This window comes from Gasterosteus aculeatus, chromosome 4 (assembly GCF_964276395.1).
Source record: "Gasterosteus aculeatus chromosome 4, fGasAcu3.hap1.1, whole genome shotgun sequence".
In the NCBI taxonomy this organism is placed as follows: Eukaryota; Metazoa; Chordata; class Actinopteri; order Perciformes; family Gasterosteidae; genus Gasterosteus; species Gasterosteus aculeatus.
In genome coordinates, this window is record NC_135691.1 from 110,817 (window position 1) to 126,235 (window position 15,419).

Here is a 15,419-nt window from a genome sequence, read left to right on the forward strand (position 1 = left end):
CGTCCCTGCGTTGCTCTCTGATGCAGACTCACACCATTTGTTTCTCTATTTTATTCAGATGTTAAATCCTGTCAGTCTCATGTGAAATACAGACACACACACACACGATACATTCCAGCCACAGGATCGGACGCTGCCGCTCGCTACTCCATCTGATTTAATGTTTTTAATCACGTTCATCACATTTAAACCATATTGTAACGCCTAACTGGATCCTAGAGGTTCAGGTCTTGAAGGGGTAGTTTTATAGACAGTGTTGGAGACACAGGCGTGAGGACAGGAAGTGATCGACCTGACGTTACTTCAGTGGGGAGAAGGAACAAGGAAACATGAGCTTATTCTCCTGAGAGTCCAGATGGGCGACACAGTTTCGGACTGAAAGAGAGAGAGAGACACGTATAAAGGGCACTTCATCATCCTGTGTGATCATCGCTCTCCGTCAGGTGGGCGGAGTCTTACCTGCAGCTACTACTCGGGCGTCAGTGTGAGATTTGTGTCGAACTTCAGCTCGCTGATCGGCGCTCTCGAACCACCAAAGTGCGTGAACTGACACACAAATAGAACGACTCGCAAAGGATGTCAACAATAATACGGACATAAAACTTCCTGCTTTCATCCGTTTGGTAAATGTTTTACATTGTGTGGGATGTTTTACATCATTCACTATATATTTTGCAGTGTCTGGTCTATTTTTACAGTGTACCTTTGTTCAGCAGCCCACACTCGCTGTGGAAAGCTCCCACAAGCTTGCCATACCCAGGTGCATCATGGGAGGTGACAGCAGCCTGGAAGGCGTCTCCCCAAACCGCTGGACCACCAGGGCGCATCTGGAAGGACGCCAGCTCATACACACCTGAAACCCAGCAGGTGTCATCGGCGTGATGTCATCGAGAGAGTGTTTAGCGGTCACAGTGTGGGGGCGGGGCTTACCGCCCTCCTTTGGGGGCTCGTGCAGGTGACTCCAGGGAACCAGGTAGTTCACCTCGTTGTCCTGAGACACCAGCATCGGTATTGCCTTCGAGATGTACTCCGAGATCCAGGAGGGGTCCTGAGACAGAGCTGCCCGGACACCTGCCCGCTGAGAATAACTGTCTGAGGAGGAATAAAAAGGTACCTTTAAAGGCTTCAGATGAAGAAAGCCAAACCCCAGGCTGGATTCAAACTGTCTTTTTGGTTTCTGGACGTAGGAATCAGAAACATTTATTGCCAAAATGCGTTCGACATACAAGGAATTTGACATGCGGTTGGTGCAGGTCTTACATGACAGTAAGACAAAAATAACATGTTCAATTTACAACTTAAATCTACAGTATAAAATAGAAGGCTAGGGGGATACAGAATGAAAATGTGTGGCCGCCATGATAAGGGCTGTTCTCAAGAGGCTTCAATTCTTGCTTACTTAGCCCTTTAGCATAGGAACCAAAAGGAGAGAATTCTGTCCCACAATACCTTGCAGTGACAATGTTTAAATAGTGACGTGATCAACTCAACTCTAATGTAATGTAATGTAAATGTAATGACGTATCATTGGTCCATTCACAAAAAGTAACGATGACGTAGAAACGCAGATCATGTGAGTAACCGTTAGCATCACTCATGTATGTTGCAGCCTTGTTAATAGTTTCACCTGGTTGTCGTCTGCATGACTGACACTGTAACAACAACACGGAGCATCGGAGATGCTGCAGACCGACTTCACCAACACGCGTCTCCGTCCATCACAACTACGTAGCTCAGTGGGAGTAGAGTTGATCACCGTCAACGTCTTTTCCTAACTCCTCATGAACTCTCCTAGCAATCTCCTCCTCCTCCTCCTCCTCCTCCTCCTCCGGAGGCTGCTCATCATTCACCGACTGTCCCATTCCGCCAGCTCCTTCAACGAGGTCGAGGGACGCAGACCTGAACTTGGTTGATTTACTCCTTCGGTTTTGTGGTAAGATTATAAACTTTGCATTTAGTAGTTTTAGGAAGCAGCATCATGCTGCAGAGAACAATGTGTGTGGTGACGTTCAGCTGGTTTGGACATATTCTGTAATATCTTAAGTTACCTTTTAAATTAGCAACAAAAGGTCTGTGCATACAAGTAAATCATTGTTCTGGCTGCTGTGGTTTTTATTGACAGTTTTCTTTTTACTCTTCCTTAAGATTGCAATATTACTTTTCCTCAAAGTACCGATTTGATTTTCAAATGACTAAAATGTTCTTCTCAGTTTGAAATATATATCATGCTCCGAAGGGGAACCATATCTTCCTGAACTAAATGAAATAAGAAGATTATCTTCTATCTGTACTTTATACCTTTGGGGTTTTAGGCGTTTACTGTGCAGCAGGTTGCTAGGCAACATGAGCGGTGGACAGAAAGCTGATGATGCGAACAAGAAGTTCCCCGTAGGCCAGAGCGTCTCCTTTCAGAGACACCTTGGTTCATGTGGTCGTTGGAGGACACGGCCCACGTAGACCAGAAGTACGGGTCCTCATGAGGATGCAGCCCTCCAAATGAGACGCAGCTATGGCTCAAACACTTGGCGGTGTGACAGGGGGAACCAAACCCTGATGGTGGGGCCGGTGCGTAGAACCTGTGAGCAGAAGGACGTTCTTACCATACTTCCATATATGGAAGACCTTATTCAGGCCACCGTACTCGACGCTCCAGTAGCCAATCAGCTCAGAGTGGGCGGTGCGCAGGTGGATCTTCTCATTGGTAACATAGAAAATACAGTAAACCAGAAGTGGTCTTGTCTGGTTCTAGTCTGGCCTGGCCTGGTTCTGGTCTTGTCTAGTTCTGGCCTGGTTCTAGTCTGGTCTGGTCTGGCCTGGTTCTGGCCTGGTTCTGGTCTTGTCTAGTTCTGGTCTAGTTCTGGTCTGGTTCTTGTCTGGTTCTAGTCTGTTCTAGTCTGGTCTGGCCTGGTCTGGCCTGGTCTAGTTCTGGCCTGGTTCTAGTCTGGTCTGGCCTGGTCTGGTCTAGTTCTGGCCTGGTTCTGGCCTGGTTCTGGTCTTGTCTAGTTCTGGTCTGGTTCTTGTCTGGTTCTAGTCTGTTCTAGTCTGGTCTGGCCTGGTCTGGCCTGGTCTAGTTCTGGCCTGGTTCTAGTCTGGTCTGGCCTGGTCTGGTCTAGTTCTGGCCTGGTTCTGGCCTGGACTCACCTGAGCAGCAGCAGGTGGGAGGAGGACCTCAGCGGATCTCCTGCAGCAGCTCCGGAGCCGCAACATGTTGGAAGTGAGACAGCGCGCGCTAACAGGAGGTTTATAGAGTGACGTAGATCCTCTGCGACACGAGGTCTCACTTCTCCGGAGGAGAGAGTGCCGCTGTAACCACAGCGACACAAGGAGATCCTCAGGAGAACGTTGACGTCACAATGATCCCCTTTCTAATCAGTGTTTATTATCTTCCATCATGTCATCGCGTGTCATTAATCCACGTTCAGTTTTCGAAATTAAATGCTTGTGGTTTTTCAGCAGAACGCAAGCGGATGACGGGATTTACGTCACATCCGGTCAGGAAGTCGCAGCAGCTCCAGCTGCGCGTGCTTTTAGGAGCTCCAAGGTGAGCGCGGTGTGTTCCACGCGGGGGCAGTCGAAGGAGGGAAACATGTGGAAGGCGGTCCAGCTGGCGGTCCGCCGGGCGGGTACGAGAGGAGCCGCTTTTCCTGACCGCCGTTTGCCCGCTGGGGCGTCGGCACCTGGCTCAGAGGCTGCGGCAGGTCGGGATTTCACCCGGCAACTCTGCAGCAGAGCTGGGAGGAAGACCGGGAACTGGACTGTAGATCCGGACCGGGAGGAGGAGTTCGTGTTTGTAGAGTATTCAGGTGAGACTGTAGGTCCTACAAGTAGTGAGAGTAACAGGTTGAATAGAGTTAAATCATTCAGTTAATCATGATAAAGTTATATAAACCTCGTGGAGAGCTCAGAAACTACAAATGTTCAGTTGCATCCTTGGAATTGTAGTCACTGTTTATGTTCCTAATTCTGATTCTTTTTCTTCAGATCCAGAGGAGGGCCAACCCCTCGTTCCTGAGCTAAGCCTCTCCTCCTCTGCTGCTCCTCCTCGGGTTCCTCCTCATCTGGTTCCTCTTTTGGTTCATCCCCAGGTTCCTCCTCAGAGACATCGGAGATCTCTGGAGCATCAGCTGACGGTGCTGAGGGGCGTCTCCCAGCAGGAGACTGAGCCTGACTCTCTGATACAGTTCGAGGACGTGGGCTTCCCTCTGGACTTGAGCGGGGTCTCTTCACAGAAAAGGAAGGAGAAGAAGACAGCAGGTGAGCACCGAGTGTTCGGCACCCCGGACACGGACCAGCCGGTCAGCGACACCTGCTGCTCGGGCTGCGGCGCCGTCCTGCACTGCACAGCTGCCTCTGTCCCGGGATACCTGCCCAGTGAGAAGTTCAAGGTTCTGCTGCAGGAGGAGCGTCTGAGTAGTGCCACTTGCCAGCGCTGCCACCTGCTGACTCACCATCGCCAGGCCCTGAGCCTCCACATGACCTCGGACCAGTACCGGGCCGTGGTGCGCCGGATCCGCCCCCACAAGGCTCTGGTGCTGCTCGTGGTGGACCTGTTGGACCTCCCCGACTCAATCGTCCCGAACTTGCCAGACCTGGTGGGGTCCAACAAGCACGTAGTCGTCCTGGGCAACAAGATCGACCTCCTGCCTGCCGACTCCCCAAACTACCTGCAGCGCATCAGGCGGCAGCTCACCGGATACTGCCGGGATGCCGGCTTTGGGGACCAGGTGACCGACGTCCACCTGATTAGTGCCAAGACCGGCTACGGCGTGGAGGGCCTGATCTCCGGCCTGCAGAGGTCCTGGAAGTACAAAGGGGACGTGTACTTGGTGGGCAGCGCCAACGCGGGCAAGTCCACCCTCTTCAACACGCTGCTGGAGTCTGACTACTGCAAGTCCAAGGCTTCAGACCTGGTCCACAAGGCCACCATCTCCCCGTGGCCCGGTGAGCACCACCCTCCGCTCATATGTTAACATATATGTTCACATGTTGAGACATTCCCTTGTGGTGCCTTTAGGAACAACTCTAGACCTGCTGAAGTTTCCCATCAGCAACCCGACTCCCTACAGGATGTTCAGACGGGAGGAGAGATTGAAGGAGGCGGCCAGACAGGAGGAGGCGGAGCTGTCCCACGACGAGCTGAGGAGACTGAGACACTTCAGCAAGCAGGGCTACCTAGTGGGTAAGAGGGGGGGGGCTATACAAAATAAAATGAATTGAATTATACCTGACTACCTGTTCTCCTTTCTACTTGTCCTCTTGCATACCTGCCCCCCTGTGATTTGACCATCTGCCTGTGGTCGTGTCTCCCTCTTCACCCTCTTCATACTTCATACTAAATCTGTCTACCTGTCCTCTTGTATACCTGTCCAGTTTGAAAAATGTTACTCAACGCGTGAAATCATTGAACAGGACATTTATTAAATGCTTGCAAGCATGAAGCAGAGTTGACACACATACAAGACATGCATCAAGGCCACTTAAAGGATTCTTCCTTCATTAGTTCTATAGTTTAAGGTGAAAACATCTGTGCCCCCTCCTCAGGGGAGGGGAGGGCTGGATCAGCTCCCACTGGTCACCTCCACATCAAAGAGAGAGAGAGCATTGTCCTTCATGATCGAAGGACATCAAATGCTGTTTCCACAAAGGCCATAAAGCTTCACAATATCTGGATATCTCAATATTCTGGTTCATAAATCATCACTAACATCTGTTTATCTCAGGACACCATGTATCAGTCCACCTTCTGTCCACTTACAATGAACCTTATATTAGCGAACCTCAGTAGCTTATTATGCCAACACCACCTATCCAGGTCGTGTTGGCAGAACCTTCCGGTCTAACATCAGGACCCGGTCAGATGAGATAAACTTTGATCCTGACAGTTTGGCTTTTGGAGAGAATGACGATGGAGAGACGAGAAGCTCAACAGGTGAGATTCTCATTGGATGAACAGTGTCTGATGTCATCGATCTGATGTTGGCTCTCAACTAGTCTGACCTCTCACCTCTGTGTGACCTTTCAGCTCCCAGCGCTGATGAGTTCTCCTTCAACGAGCTGAAAGATGCTCACTGGCTGTTTGACACACCGGGAATCCTGAAAGAGCGCGACGTGAGTTCATCCATCCGTCTAGGGCGGTCAAAATGAACGCGTTAATGTGGCCGAGATGAATGTGATCAAATATTTTAATGCAGTTAAAGCGACTTCTGTTTACGTCCCATCCGGACCAAACGCTAAAAAAAAGACTGTTTTGATTTAAATGTGACTTTTCGACCTGGTACCTTACGGTAGGGATTTAAAGCACAGACCAGTAGCATTGGAGCTAAACGTCCCAACGTGAAACTACTCGACCAGACGTTGCATTCCAGGCAGGATGATGATATCGTCTCATGCATTCTTCCGCTTACCAAATGAGTGATAAATATATTCTATCAAACTGTTCTCTAATTGTTAAAATAGATTTTAGATTCATTAATGCAAACTCTCTTTAATCACACTAAGTAGTCACATTATAATCTGATTTTAGCATCGTTAGCATCAGAATTCGGTCTGTCATAATAAAGTGCTGTGTGCGTCTCTCTCTCAGGTCCTCGGCATACTGACTGAACAGGAAGTGATGTCAGTGGTTCCCACTCAGGCTCTGGTTCCCAGGACCTTTGTGTTGAAGCCCGGTACCAGTCTGTTACTGGGAGCTGTGGCCAGGATCGACTTCCTGGAGGTGACATCACACTATTGATGATCAGCTCGTGCTTAAATGTGTGTCTCCTCGGGGGGCTTCTGGTTTAATGTATAGATGGTTGATTATTGATCACCGGGCTGTCCTGCTGGTATAATATATTGATTATTGATCTTCAGGGGGGGCGGTCCTGCTGGTTCTCGGTCCTGGCCTCCAGTCGGGTCCCGGTTCACATCACCAGTGTGGAGAAAGCCGACCGCGTCTATGAGAAGCATGCGGGACACAAGCTGCTAGGGGTGAGGTCACATGGTCCCAGTGACATCACTCACTCAGTGACATCATGCTGACGTGTGTGTGTGTGTGTGTGTGTGTGTGTGTGTGTGTGTGTGTGTGTGTGTGTGTGTGTGTGTGTGTGTGTGTGTGTGTGTGTGTGGTGCCATGTTCAGGTTCCTCTGGGGGGGTCAGAGCGCATGAAGCGGTTTCCTGCGTTGGTTCCTCAGGAGTTCAGGTTGGAGGGGCGGGGCTACCTGGAGGCTGCTGCTGACGTCAAACTGTCTTCTGCAGGTGAACATCACTTCACCTGGAGACCGATGATGGCAGTCATGCATACATAAAGACATCCGTACATTAACATCTCGTTCATCCTGATGATGTGGATCGGAGCTGCTGCTCACCTGAGACCACCTGTCCCTGTCTCTCCTATCTGCCCCCCCCCCTCTCCCTCTTCAGGCTGGGTTGCCGTGACGGCGGCAGTAGGAGACCAGGTGTTGTTGAGGGTCTTGGGTCCTCCAGCAGTAGGTATCGGCGTGAGGACCCCCGCTGTTCTTCCTCACGTTGTGACCCTGAAGGGAGAGCGGATCAGGAAGTCAGCAGCCTACAAACCCACCAAGCCTCCGGGTCTTCTGGACGGAGGCCTGTCGGCCCGCGCAGACCAGAGGCTGCAGCTGAAGAAGAAGAAGTGAGGCAGGTAGGAGGAACCCGTTTCCATGGTGACGGCTGCTTCCTCCTCAGTCAGCAACCCTTTTGGATTCACTTACATGGAGAAACCTTTCCAGAGTGTCCTCAAACGCATCTGAAGGAGTGAGGAGTCTTGATGAAGGAGTCAGGAAAACACCGCTGTGGTTCGGAGTGAGGAAGAGTCTCACATCCGGATGAAGCCATATCCGTGCTCAGATGTTCCTTTTTGATTTTCCATCACTCTTTAATAATGACGTCTCGCCTCATTGTTCTAAATAAAATGTGTCTTTACAAGTGAAACAGCTGTTGGCTTCAAATTATTACATTAATAAATATCAATTTGCTGTATTTCATGTTGTAATACACCCTGGACTATATATGAATACATAATAATCAGTCATAGGTATACTGTATAATAATATGCGTATCAAAATACATATTTAGTTCCTCTCGACACAAATAACTGGAAACAAGTCAGTAAAATATCAAGCCGATCAAAGTGAACTGTTATTTAACTTATGAATCCCTGACAAAGAATGTTAATCTTTAAGAACTATAAAGACTGATTAACATTTACATTATATTGAGTTTCATTCACCAGTAATATAAAACCGGTTTTAAAAGCTAAAACAGAAACATGAATAATCAGTAAACTGAATATATTCGTGAGAATCAATACTTGTATCACAGAATTATTGAGGCATATAATTCATGTTTATTTTCTTTGTATCAAACTTAATAAGACGTTTACATTTCAGCTCTTTAATATCAGAACACATGCTTCGAATACACAGAATTGTTACCAGAAATCTGTGTTTAATTGTGTTAAAGTTCAGATGATAATCAGCGATAACTAAGAAATGATAAATGACGTCAGTCGGTGACCTCAACCAATCAGAAGTCTAAAAACAGTGATTGTCGAAAGGTGTTGAATCAAAAATATTTGGACAAACTTTCCTTTAGAAATGTTAAAATGGTCATTTTGTATTGTGACACGAAATCCTGAAGTATGATTTATGACACAATACAAACACGCAATGAACATAAGTCCAGAACCAGAGCCAGACCACCGGGTCCAAACGCCCCCCACGCATCAGAATCACAAGATTTAATATTCAGAAGTGTGAGCTGGTTATGAAACTCATCTGATTCATGTTACAAACCAAGAAAACGCATTGGTGGGATGAAAAAATATAAAAAACTAAATCAAACTTCAGAGTTTTGGCACCAGTTGAGCCGAAAGGCCGGAGTGAGTTCATGGCTTTGTATCTGACTGCAGACCTTGTTGCCGTGGAGACGCTCCTCACTGCGGCGCCCTGGCGGAGTCCTCCATGTAGTACACGTTGACCAGGTGGCGGTTGAGGTGGCGCCGGTACTCCGCCTCCAGGGGGAAGGTGCGGTCACAGAAGATGCACAGGTGGCTCTTGAGCTCTGTCGGGGTGGGGATCTCCTCGGTGGGGGTTTCAGGGTCGTTGGTCATCTTTCCCGACCCGGCGCCGTTGAGGCCGGAGTCTTCGCTGCCCTCCGAAGCGCTGTCGCTGATGTCACTTCCTCCCTCGTGGCTGCTGTGGATCCCCTCGTCCTCCTCCGGGTCGCTGGGCTTGTGACGCTGGCCCGGCAGCACCAGTGAAGGAGGCGACGTGGGTTTAACAAAGGTGGGGGGAGGGCGGTCCTCATCCGGAGGAGGCGTGTCCTCACCCGAGTGGCAGGGGGGGTTGTTGGGAGTCTTCTCTGGGAGTGTTGGAGAGGTTTTCCCAGTGGAGGTCTTCTTCTGCATCGGGCGGTCCGGCTCAGCCGAAGCTCGTGGACCGCCTGGGGTCTTCTGGTCTTTTACTGGATCCACAGTTTGCTGAAGGCTCCTGGACCTTCTGCCGGTGTTCCTGGTCTTCTTCTGCTTAGCAGGAGAGGCCCCACTGGACCTTTGTGGGGCAGGACCTGCATCGTTTACCTCCTTAGTGTCTGCTGGAGCTGGTTTCACCTGCAGCTTCTCTTTCAGCCGTCGGGCCTTGGACGGAGTCTCAGACGAGGAGCTTTTGGAAAGATCGAGAGCTTCCGCCGCTTTCCTCTTTGCAGCCTTCTTCTTCTCAGGGCTCTCGGTTTTCTGCTGAGCTTCCACCACACTTTCTGCTATATTCTCTGACTTTGATCTGGACTTCCTCAGCTTGTTGAGGCTTTTGTTTTTCTTCCTGCTGCTAGCGTTCTTCTGATGTCCCTCCTTCTCCGGCCTCAACTTTTCTTCCTCTTTCTGCCTCCGTGCTTTCTCCTCCTCCGGCCTCAGATGGTTTGATCGGCCCATCTGGTCTGGTTTGGTTACTGCTGCTTGGTCCTGCACAGTCTTCTTCTTGACTCGTCTCTGGCCCTTGTCTGCAGATGTTGCCTCACTCTCCAGAGGATTCTTGAGGACCTTCTCAGTCTTCTTCTGCCTTGTGGTGACTCTTTTCTCTGGTTCCCCCTTCTCCTTTACTTTCTGAAGTTTCTCTTTCTCAGCGAAGAGGCTGGATTTCTTCGGAGGCCTTTCGGGTGCTTCGGTTTGAGCCGGTTGGGCGATGCCTATCCGGGTGCTCTTTTTGATTGACAGATTGATGGGACTCGACGACTCCTCCTCTTCCTCCTCCTCCATGTCAATGTCCTCCTCCACGCTGGATAAACTGTCAAACTTGCTGGCTACGGAGTCCTGGTTCTCTTCCACGCCGTCGGGTCCGGCCTTCTTCACGCGCAGCTTGACCTTGGAAACGTCCAGGGTCACGTCGCAGCCCGAGTGCCGGGACTTGATGTGGTACTGCAGGTTGCACTTCTTGGAGGCGGCGTACTTGCACAGCGGGCACAGAAACTGACGAGGGTTCAGGTGGAGCTCCACATGCTTCTTGAAGTTGCTGCGGTCGGCGGTCTTGTACTCGCAGTAGGGGCAGGACAGAGGCTTTGGTCCGTTGTGTACCTGGCGGGCGTGGCGGGTCACCTCATGCTGGTTGGCAGCCAGGTAGTTACAGCTCTCACACTTGAAGGGACGCTCACCTGCACAGAGGAGACTGAGGGTCAGGTGGTGCACCAAAGACATGTGGGACAGGAAGCGGTAGGAGATACACACCGGTCTGACTACACAATGTGGCTCAAACAGGGTCCATAGCGTGAACCCCGTTATACATATTATTTCTAAGTGTGAGGTTTACAGACTGATCTACTTTGACAGGTACACAGAGAGACACAGGAAGTCACAACCGGAAGTAACAGAACATGCAGTAACCAGAGGAAGTAACAGCACATGCAGTAACCAGAGGAAGTAACAGCACATGCAGTAACCAGAGGAAGTAACAGAACATGCAGTAACCAGAGGAAGTAACAGAACATGCAGTAACCAGAGGAAGTAACAGAACATGCAGTAACAAGAGGAAGTAACAGAACAGGAAGTCACAGAACATGCGGTAACAAGAGGAAGTAACAGAACAGGAAGTCACAGAACATGCGGTAACAAGAGGAAGTAACAGAACAGGAAGTCACAGAACATGCAGTAACCAGAGGAAGTAACAGAACATGCGGTAACAAGAGGAAGTAACAGAACATGCAGTAACCAGAGGAAGTAACAGAACAGGAAGTAACAGAAGGAAGTAACAGAACATGCGGTAACAAGAGGAAGTAACAGAACATGCGGTAACAAGAGGAAGTAACAGAACATGCGGTAACAAGAGGAAGTAACAGAACATGCAGTAACCAGAGGAAGTAACAGAACATGCGGTAACCAGAGGAAGTAACAGAACATGCGGTAACAAGAGGAAGTAACAGAACATGCAGTAACAAGAGGAAGTAACAGAACAGGAAGTCACAGAACATGCGGTAACAAGAGGAAGTAACAGAACAGGAAGTCACAGAACATGCAGTAACCAGAGGAAGTAACAGAACATGCGGTAACAAGAGGAAGTAACAGAACATGCGGTAACAAGAGGAAGTAACAGAACATGCAGTAACCAGAGGAAGTAACAGAACAGGAAGTAACAGAAGGAAGTAACAGAACATGCGGTAACAAGAGGAAGTAACAGAACAGGAAGTCACAGAACATGCAGTAACCAGAGGAAGTAACAGAACAGGAAGTCACAGGAGGAAGTAACAGAACATGCAGTAACAAAAGGAAGTAACACAATATGCAGTAACCAGAGGAAGTAACAGAACAGGAAGTCACAACACAGGTGTAGTTCTACTCCAAACAGAACAGGAAGTCACAACACAGATGTAGTTCTACTCCAAATCACTTTACCATGTTAATCCAAAGTGGCTGCCTTAATGAGAGCAACACTCATTTTTAAAGAGAGAGACAAGAAGACCGTTAAGTTGCGTTGCACCAAAATAATTACTTTGATACAATACCTACCACCAATATCATGAGAAACAACACCAAAATTCGATAAAATACCACAACACAATACTGGTATATTTATCTGTAGAAGGAATAAATACAACACCTGTATGGTTCCCTTTTTACCAGACTTCCACAACAGGTACAGAGCCGCTAGGTCTTCCATGGTTGACGTGGCGGAAAAACAGGGGCACCACTACCCCCCCTAAATCAGGACTTCCCGTACTAAGTTTGGACTCCTAAGTCAGGCACGTTATGTTCTGGTTTGGACTTCAGCATGACTCAAGTCTAGACCTCTGCTCCCACTATGAGCAGGATGTGATGGGAGGCGTTTCTGAGGGTTCACAGACACCTCAGTACTGACTGAAGGATGTTAGAGGACTCAGTGATGAAGACTGACCAGAGTGAGTCCTCATGTGCCTGGTCAGGTGGGTCTTCTGAGAGCTGGAGTAGTCGCAGTAAGGACACTGGAATGGACGAATACCTGTACAACAAACAATCAAGACATTAAACTCTTGTCAGGTAGGACGGCGGAAGAGGAAGAGACGGACAGAGACGCATGTGTCCTACCTGTGTGTGTCCGGATGTGCTGGATGTAGTTGCTCTTGCGGTCGGAGAAGTAGGAGCACTGGCTGCAGGTGTGAAGTTTGCTGGGAAAGTGGTTCCTCAGGTGTTTCCTCCAGTGGTACTGGCTCACAGTGGTGTACGGGCACAGAGTGCACTTGAACACCCTGCAGACACACAGCAAAAGGTCATTGTCAACCCCGACCAGCTAACTGACCAGCTGACTGACCAGCTGACTCGTGTTACCTGTGGTCCTCGCCCTCCTTGTTGTGGTGTTTAAGGTGAGCGATGTAATGGTCGTATCGGTTGGTGTTGTAGCCGCAGCGCTCGCACCGGATCAGCCCTTTGAGGTCGCCGGCTGCCTCCTCGCCGCTCTCTGCCTCCTGGGCCTCAGGGGCAGTGGCCTCCTTGGTCCTATTGTTGCTCCGGCCCTCCACCCGGTTCACCACCATCATCTTGCTGATGACGTGAGTGCCGAGGTGTTCCACGAACTCCTGCTCGTTCTGAGCCTGGAAGTGACACGGCTTACAGTGGAAGGGCTTCTTCTTGTTGTTGTTGTTGTTGTTGTTGTTGTTGCCCTCCGTGGCGGCAATGGGCCCACGTTGATGTTCCACCACCCGCTCTGCTGTTTTAGCAGAGGGGCGGGGCTTAGTGTGACGAGACAGGTCTTCAGCTTTGACCCCTTCTTCCTCCTCCGCCTCGTTTCCTACAACCACGGCGACGATGTTTGGGCTCGGAGACTCTGGGTACTCCAGGATGCACACCTCTCTGTAGCTCTGGTTATTGTAGCTGTACCTGATCACACACACACACACACACACACACACACGTGACATGGTGAACGGGGCAGGGCAAACTCCTGACCACCAGGGGCGGGCTAACACCTATCCCTTGGGAGAGGGCCGCCTCCTTACCTGACAACGTTTTCCTCCTCGCTGTCCGAGTAGCTGCAGCCCACCGTCTTCAGCTCCATCATCTCCTTCTCATCTGCCGCGCTGCCGTCGCCGGTCTCTGCCGCTGTGACGGCGGCCACGTTGGCCAGCATCACCAGCTGAGGGGCCGGCAGGGTGTTCTTTGGCATGTCGCCATGAGCGTCCTCCATGAGGGGACCGCCAACGGGAAACATCCCCACCGAGAACACCGTCTGAGCGGCCATGTTGAATGAAGGTCTTCACCTCTGCAGAGTGCAGGACACAACGGATGTTTAGGGACATATGAGCTCGTTCATGTGTGTGTTTATATGTGTGAACATACAGCACATATAAAAAAAACCCTGTTAAAACTTTTTGTGATGTAAAAAAGAGACAAATCATGTAATCACAATGTATGTGACATTGTTTTTGAAAAATTCCATTCAATTCATTTTATTTTGCAGATGTGCCTCAGAGGGCTCAGCGAGTGGTTCGTCTGTCGGCCATTTTGAAACAGCACCAGCGCGAGTCGACAGCGACCAACAAACTTTAACGTTGACGAAGTAGTTTTACGTGTCGGAGAAAACAGAAACCGTCGAGCACGTTATAAAACGTTATGAATTCATCAATCTAAAGTCGGTCAAAATATTAAAAAGTGAAAGTGTGCTTATCAACACGTGTTTCAATATTGCACTAAACTGATTTATTGGCTGGAATGAGGTTTGAACTCCGGTTCTTATAAAGTGCATCGGGTGGTCGTACACGACGCCGCAGGGGACGTGGCTGTGATTTAAGGCGACCATTTCAGCTTCGCAAAACTTAAGTTTCCGGAAGCGCGCACCTCGTATAAGAAGAGCGACCTTTACATTTGAACATGCAAAGTTATCCTAACGCATTGAAGCCAGCTGCCCGGTGTAGCCGCGTTTGGTGAGCCGCCGGGTGGATTCGGAGAGGTTCGGCCGTGTGAGTGTTAGCCTTGGTGCTGATCAGCCCCGGACAGCGCCTTCTTCATCGACTCCATTTTACTACTAACTAACAACAACTTTGCAGCTGCTCCGCGCCGCCGAGCCGCGGCAGAAGCAGCCGGACGTGAAGCACCAAAGCTCGGCAGGAAACTCACCGACTCTTCGGGTCCAACTTTAATCCACTTTCATTCACTTGTTTGAGGCTCTGGGACTTTTTCTTTTGACGATCAGCGCAGAAAGAAAAGTGCTCAAGAAGTTTCCGCACATTCCTCCACACTGACGCACAGCGAGTGACGTCAGCACGTCGTACTGCGGCGAGCTGGAGGTTCGCGGCTTCAGGAGCAAAATACAGCTGTGCGTGCGCGTGGGTTTATGTGTGTTTGTATACGTGCATATATGCATGTGTGCGTGCGTGCGTGGGTTTGTTTGTATAGACGTACGTGCATTTGTTTGTATGCGTGTCTATGTGTATATATGTATTTATGTGTGCATATGTCTTTGTGTTAGCATGTGTTCGTGTGTGTGTGTGCGTTAAGTGAGAGACATAGAGAGAATTTTAATTATGTTATGATTTCTAAACTTTCACATGAGATAAATATGTGTTTACATTTCATGTGTTCTCTCTGCTTCCTGTTTCATGGTCCAGAGTTTCACAATAACAGCATCCTAGCAAGTTAACTTTTGTAGTTTGTAGTTACTGTTGGAACATTAGCTGATCTATTCACAGTTTGAACTTACTGATCAATAACCAAACGGCCACGTGACACAGAGGTTTGAATCGTTCTATGTATATAAATCAATTGATTTATTGCCTTGACCTGAGTCAGGTCTGATCAAACAAACGATAATCAATGATTCATAAACGTATGCGGTGTGTCGTCACAGACTGACACGTGAGGCAGACACGCCCTTTCCCCGAGCCACTTGACAGCTGCTTCAAACGCGCCGGAGGTATGGTGGGTCTGCCTTCAAAATAAAAGTGTAACAGTGGGTCTAGTTTACAG

General features: G+C 49.3%; 3 protein-coding genes across 4 annotated transcripts; 1 reads left to right on the forward strand and 2 right to left on the reverse strand.

The window, feature by feature from the left end:
- Positions 1-36: 36 nt before the first annotated feature.
- Positions 37-3,245, reverse strand: nipsnap3a (nipsnap homolog 3A (C. elegans)). The gene is made up of 6 exons (XM_078100929.1): positions 3,100-3,245; positions 2,601-2,739; positions 931-1,092; positions 704-853; positions 460-546; positions 37-375 (listed from the first exon to the last, which is right to left on the reverse strand). The coding sequence occupies exons 1-6, from the start codon at positions 3,205-3,207 to the stop codon at positions 299-301; spliced, it is 723 nt and encodes a 240-aa protein (XP_077957055.1). The 5' UTR covers positions 3,208-3,245; the 3' UTR covers positions 37-298.
- Positions 3,239-7,930, forward strand: noa1 (nitric oxide associated 1). Of its 2 annotated transcripts, none has more exons than XM_078101645.1 (9): positions 3,239-3,803; positions 3,982-4,941; positions 5,015-5,179; positions 5,813-5,929; positions 6,023-6,108; positions 6,584-6,715; positions 6,853-6,969; positions 7,120-7,237; positions 7,403-7,930. In XM_078101645.1, exons 1-9 carry the CDS (start codon positions 3,392-3,394, stop codon positions 7,633-7,635), a joined length of 2,340 nt encoding a protein of 779 aa, XP_077957771.1. In that variant the 5' UTR covers positions 3,239-3,391; the 3' UTR covers positions 7,636-7,930. The 2 variants fall into 2 exon arrangements, 1 of the variants encoding a protein (XP_077957771.1); XR_013467458.1 differs by having other exon boundaries at positions 3,392-3,803; positions 6,584-6,753.
- A 395-nt stretch (positions 7,931-8,325) lies between these two features.
- Positions 8,326-14,768, reverse strand: rest (RE1-silencing transcription factor). The gene is made up of 6 exons (XM_040173369.2): positions 14,571-14,768; positions 13,454-13,716; positions 12,786-13,334; positions 12,546-12,706; positions 12,376-12,459; positions 8,326-10,642 (listed from the first exon to the last, which is right to left on the reverse strand). The coding sequence occupies exons 2-6, from the start codon at positions 13,693-13,695 to the stop codon at positions 8,934-8,936; spliced, it is 2,745 nt and encodes a 914-aa protein (XP_040029303.2). The 5' UTR covers positions 13,696-13,716; positions 14,571-14,768; the 3' UTR covers positions 8,326-8,933.
- Positions 14,769-15,419: the final 651 nt, after the last annotated feature.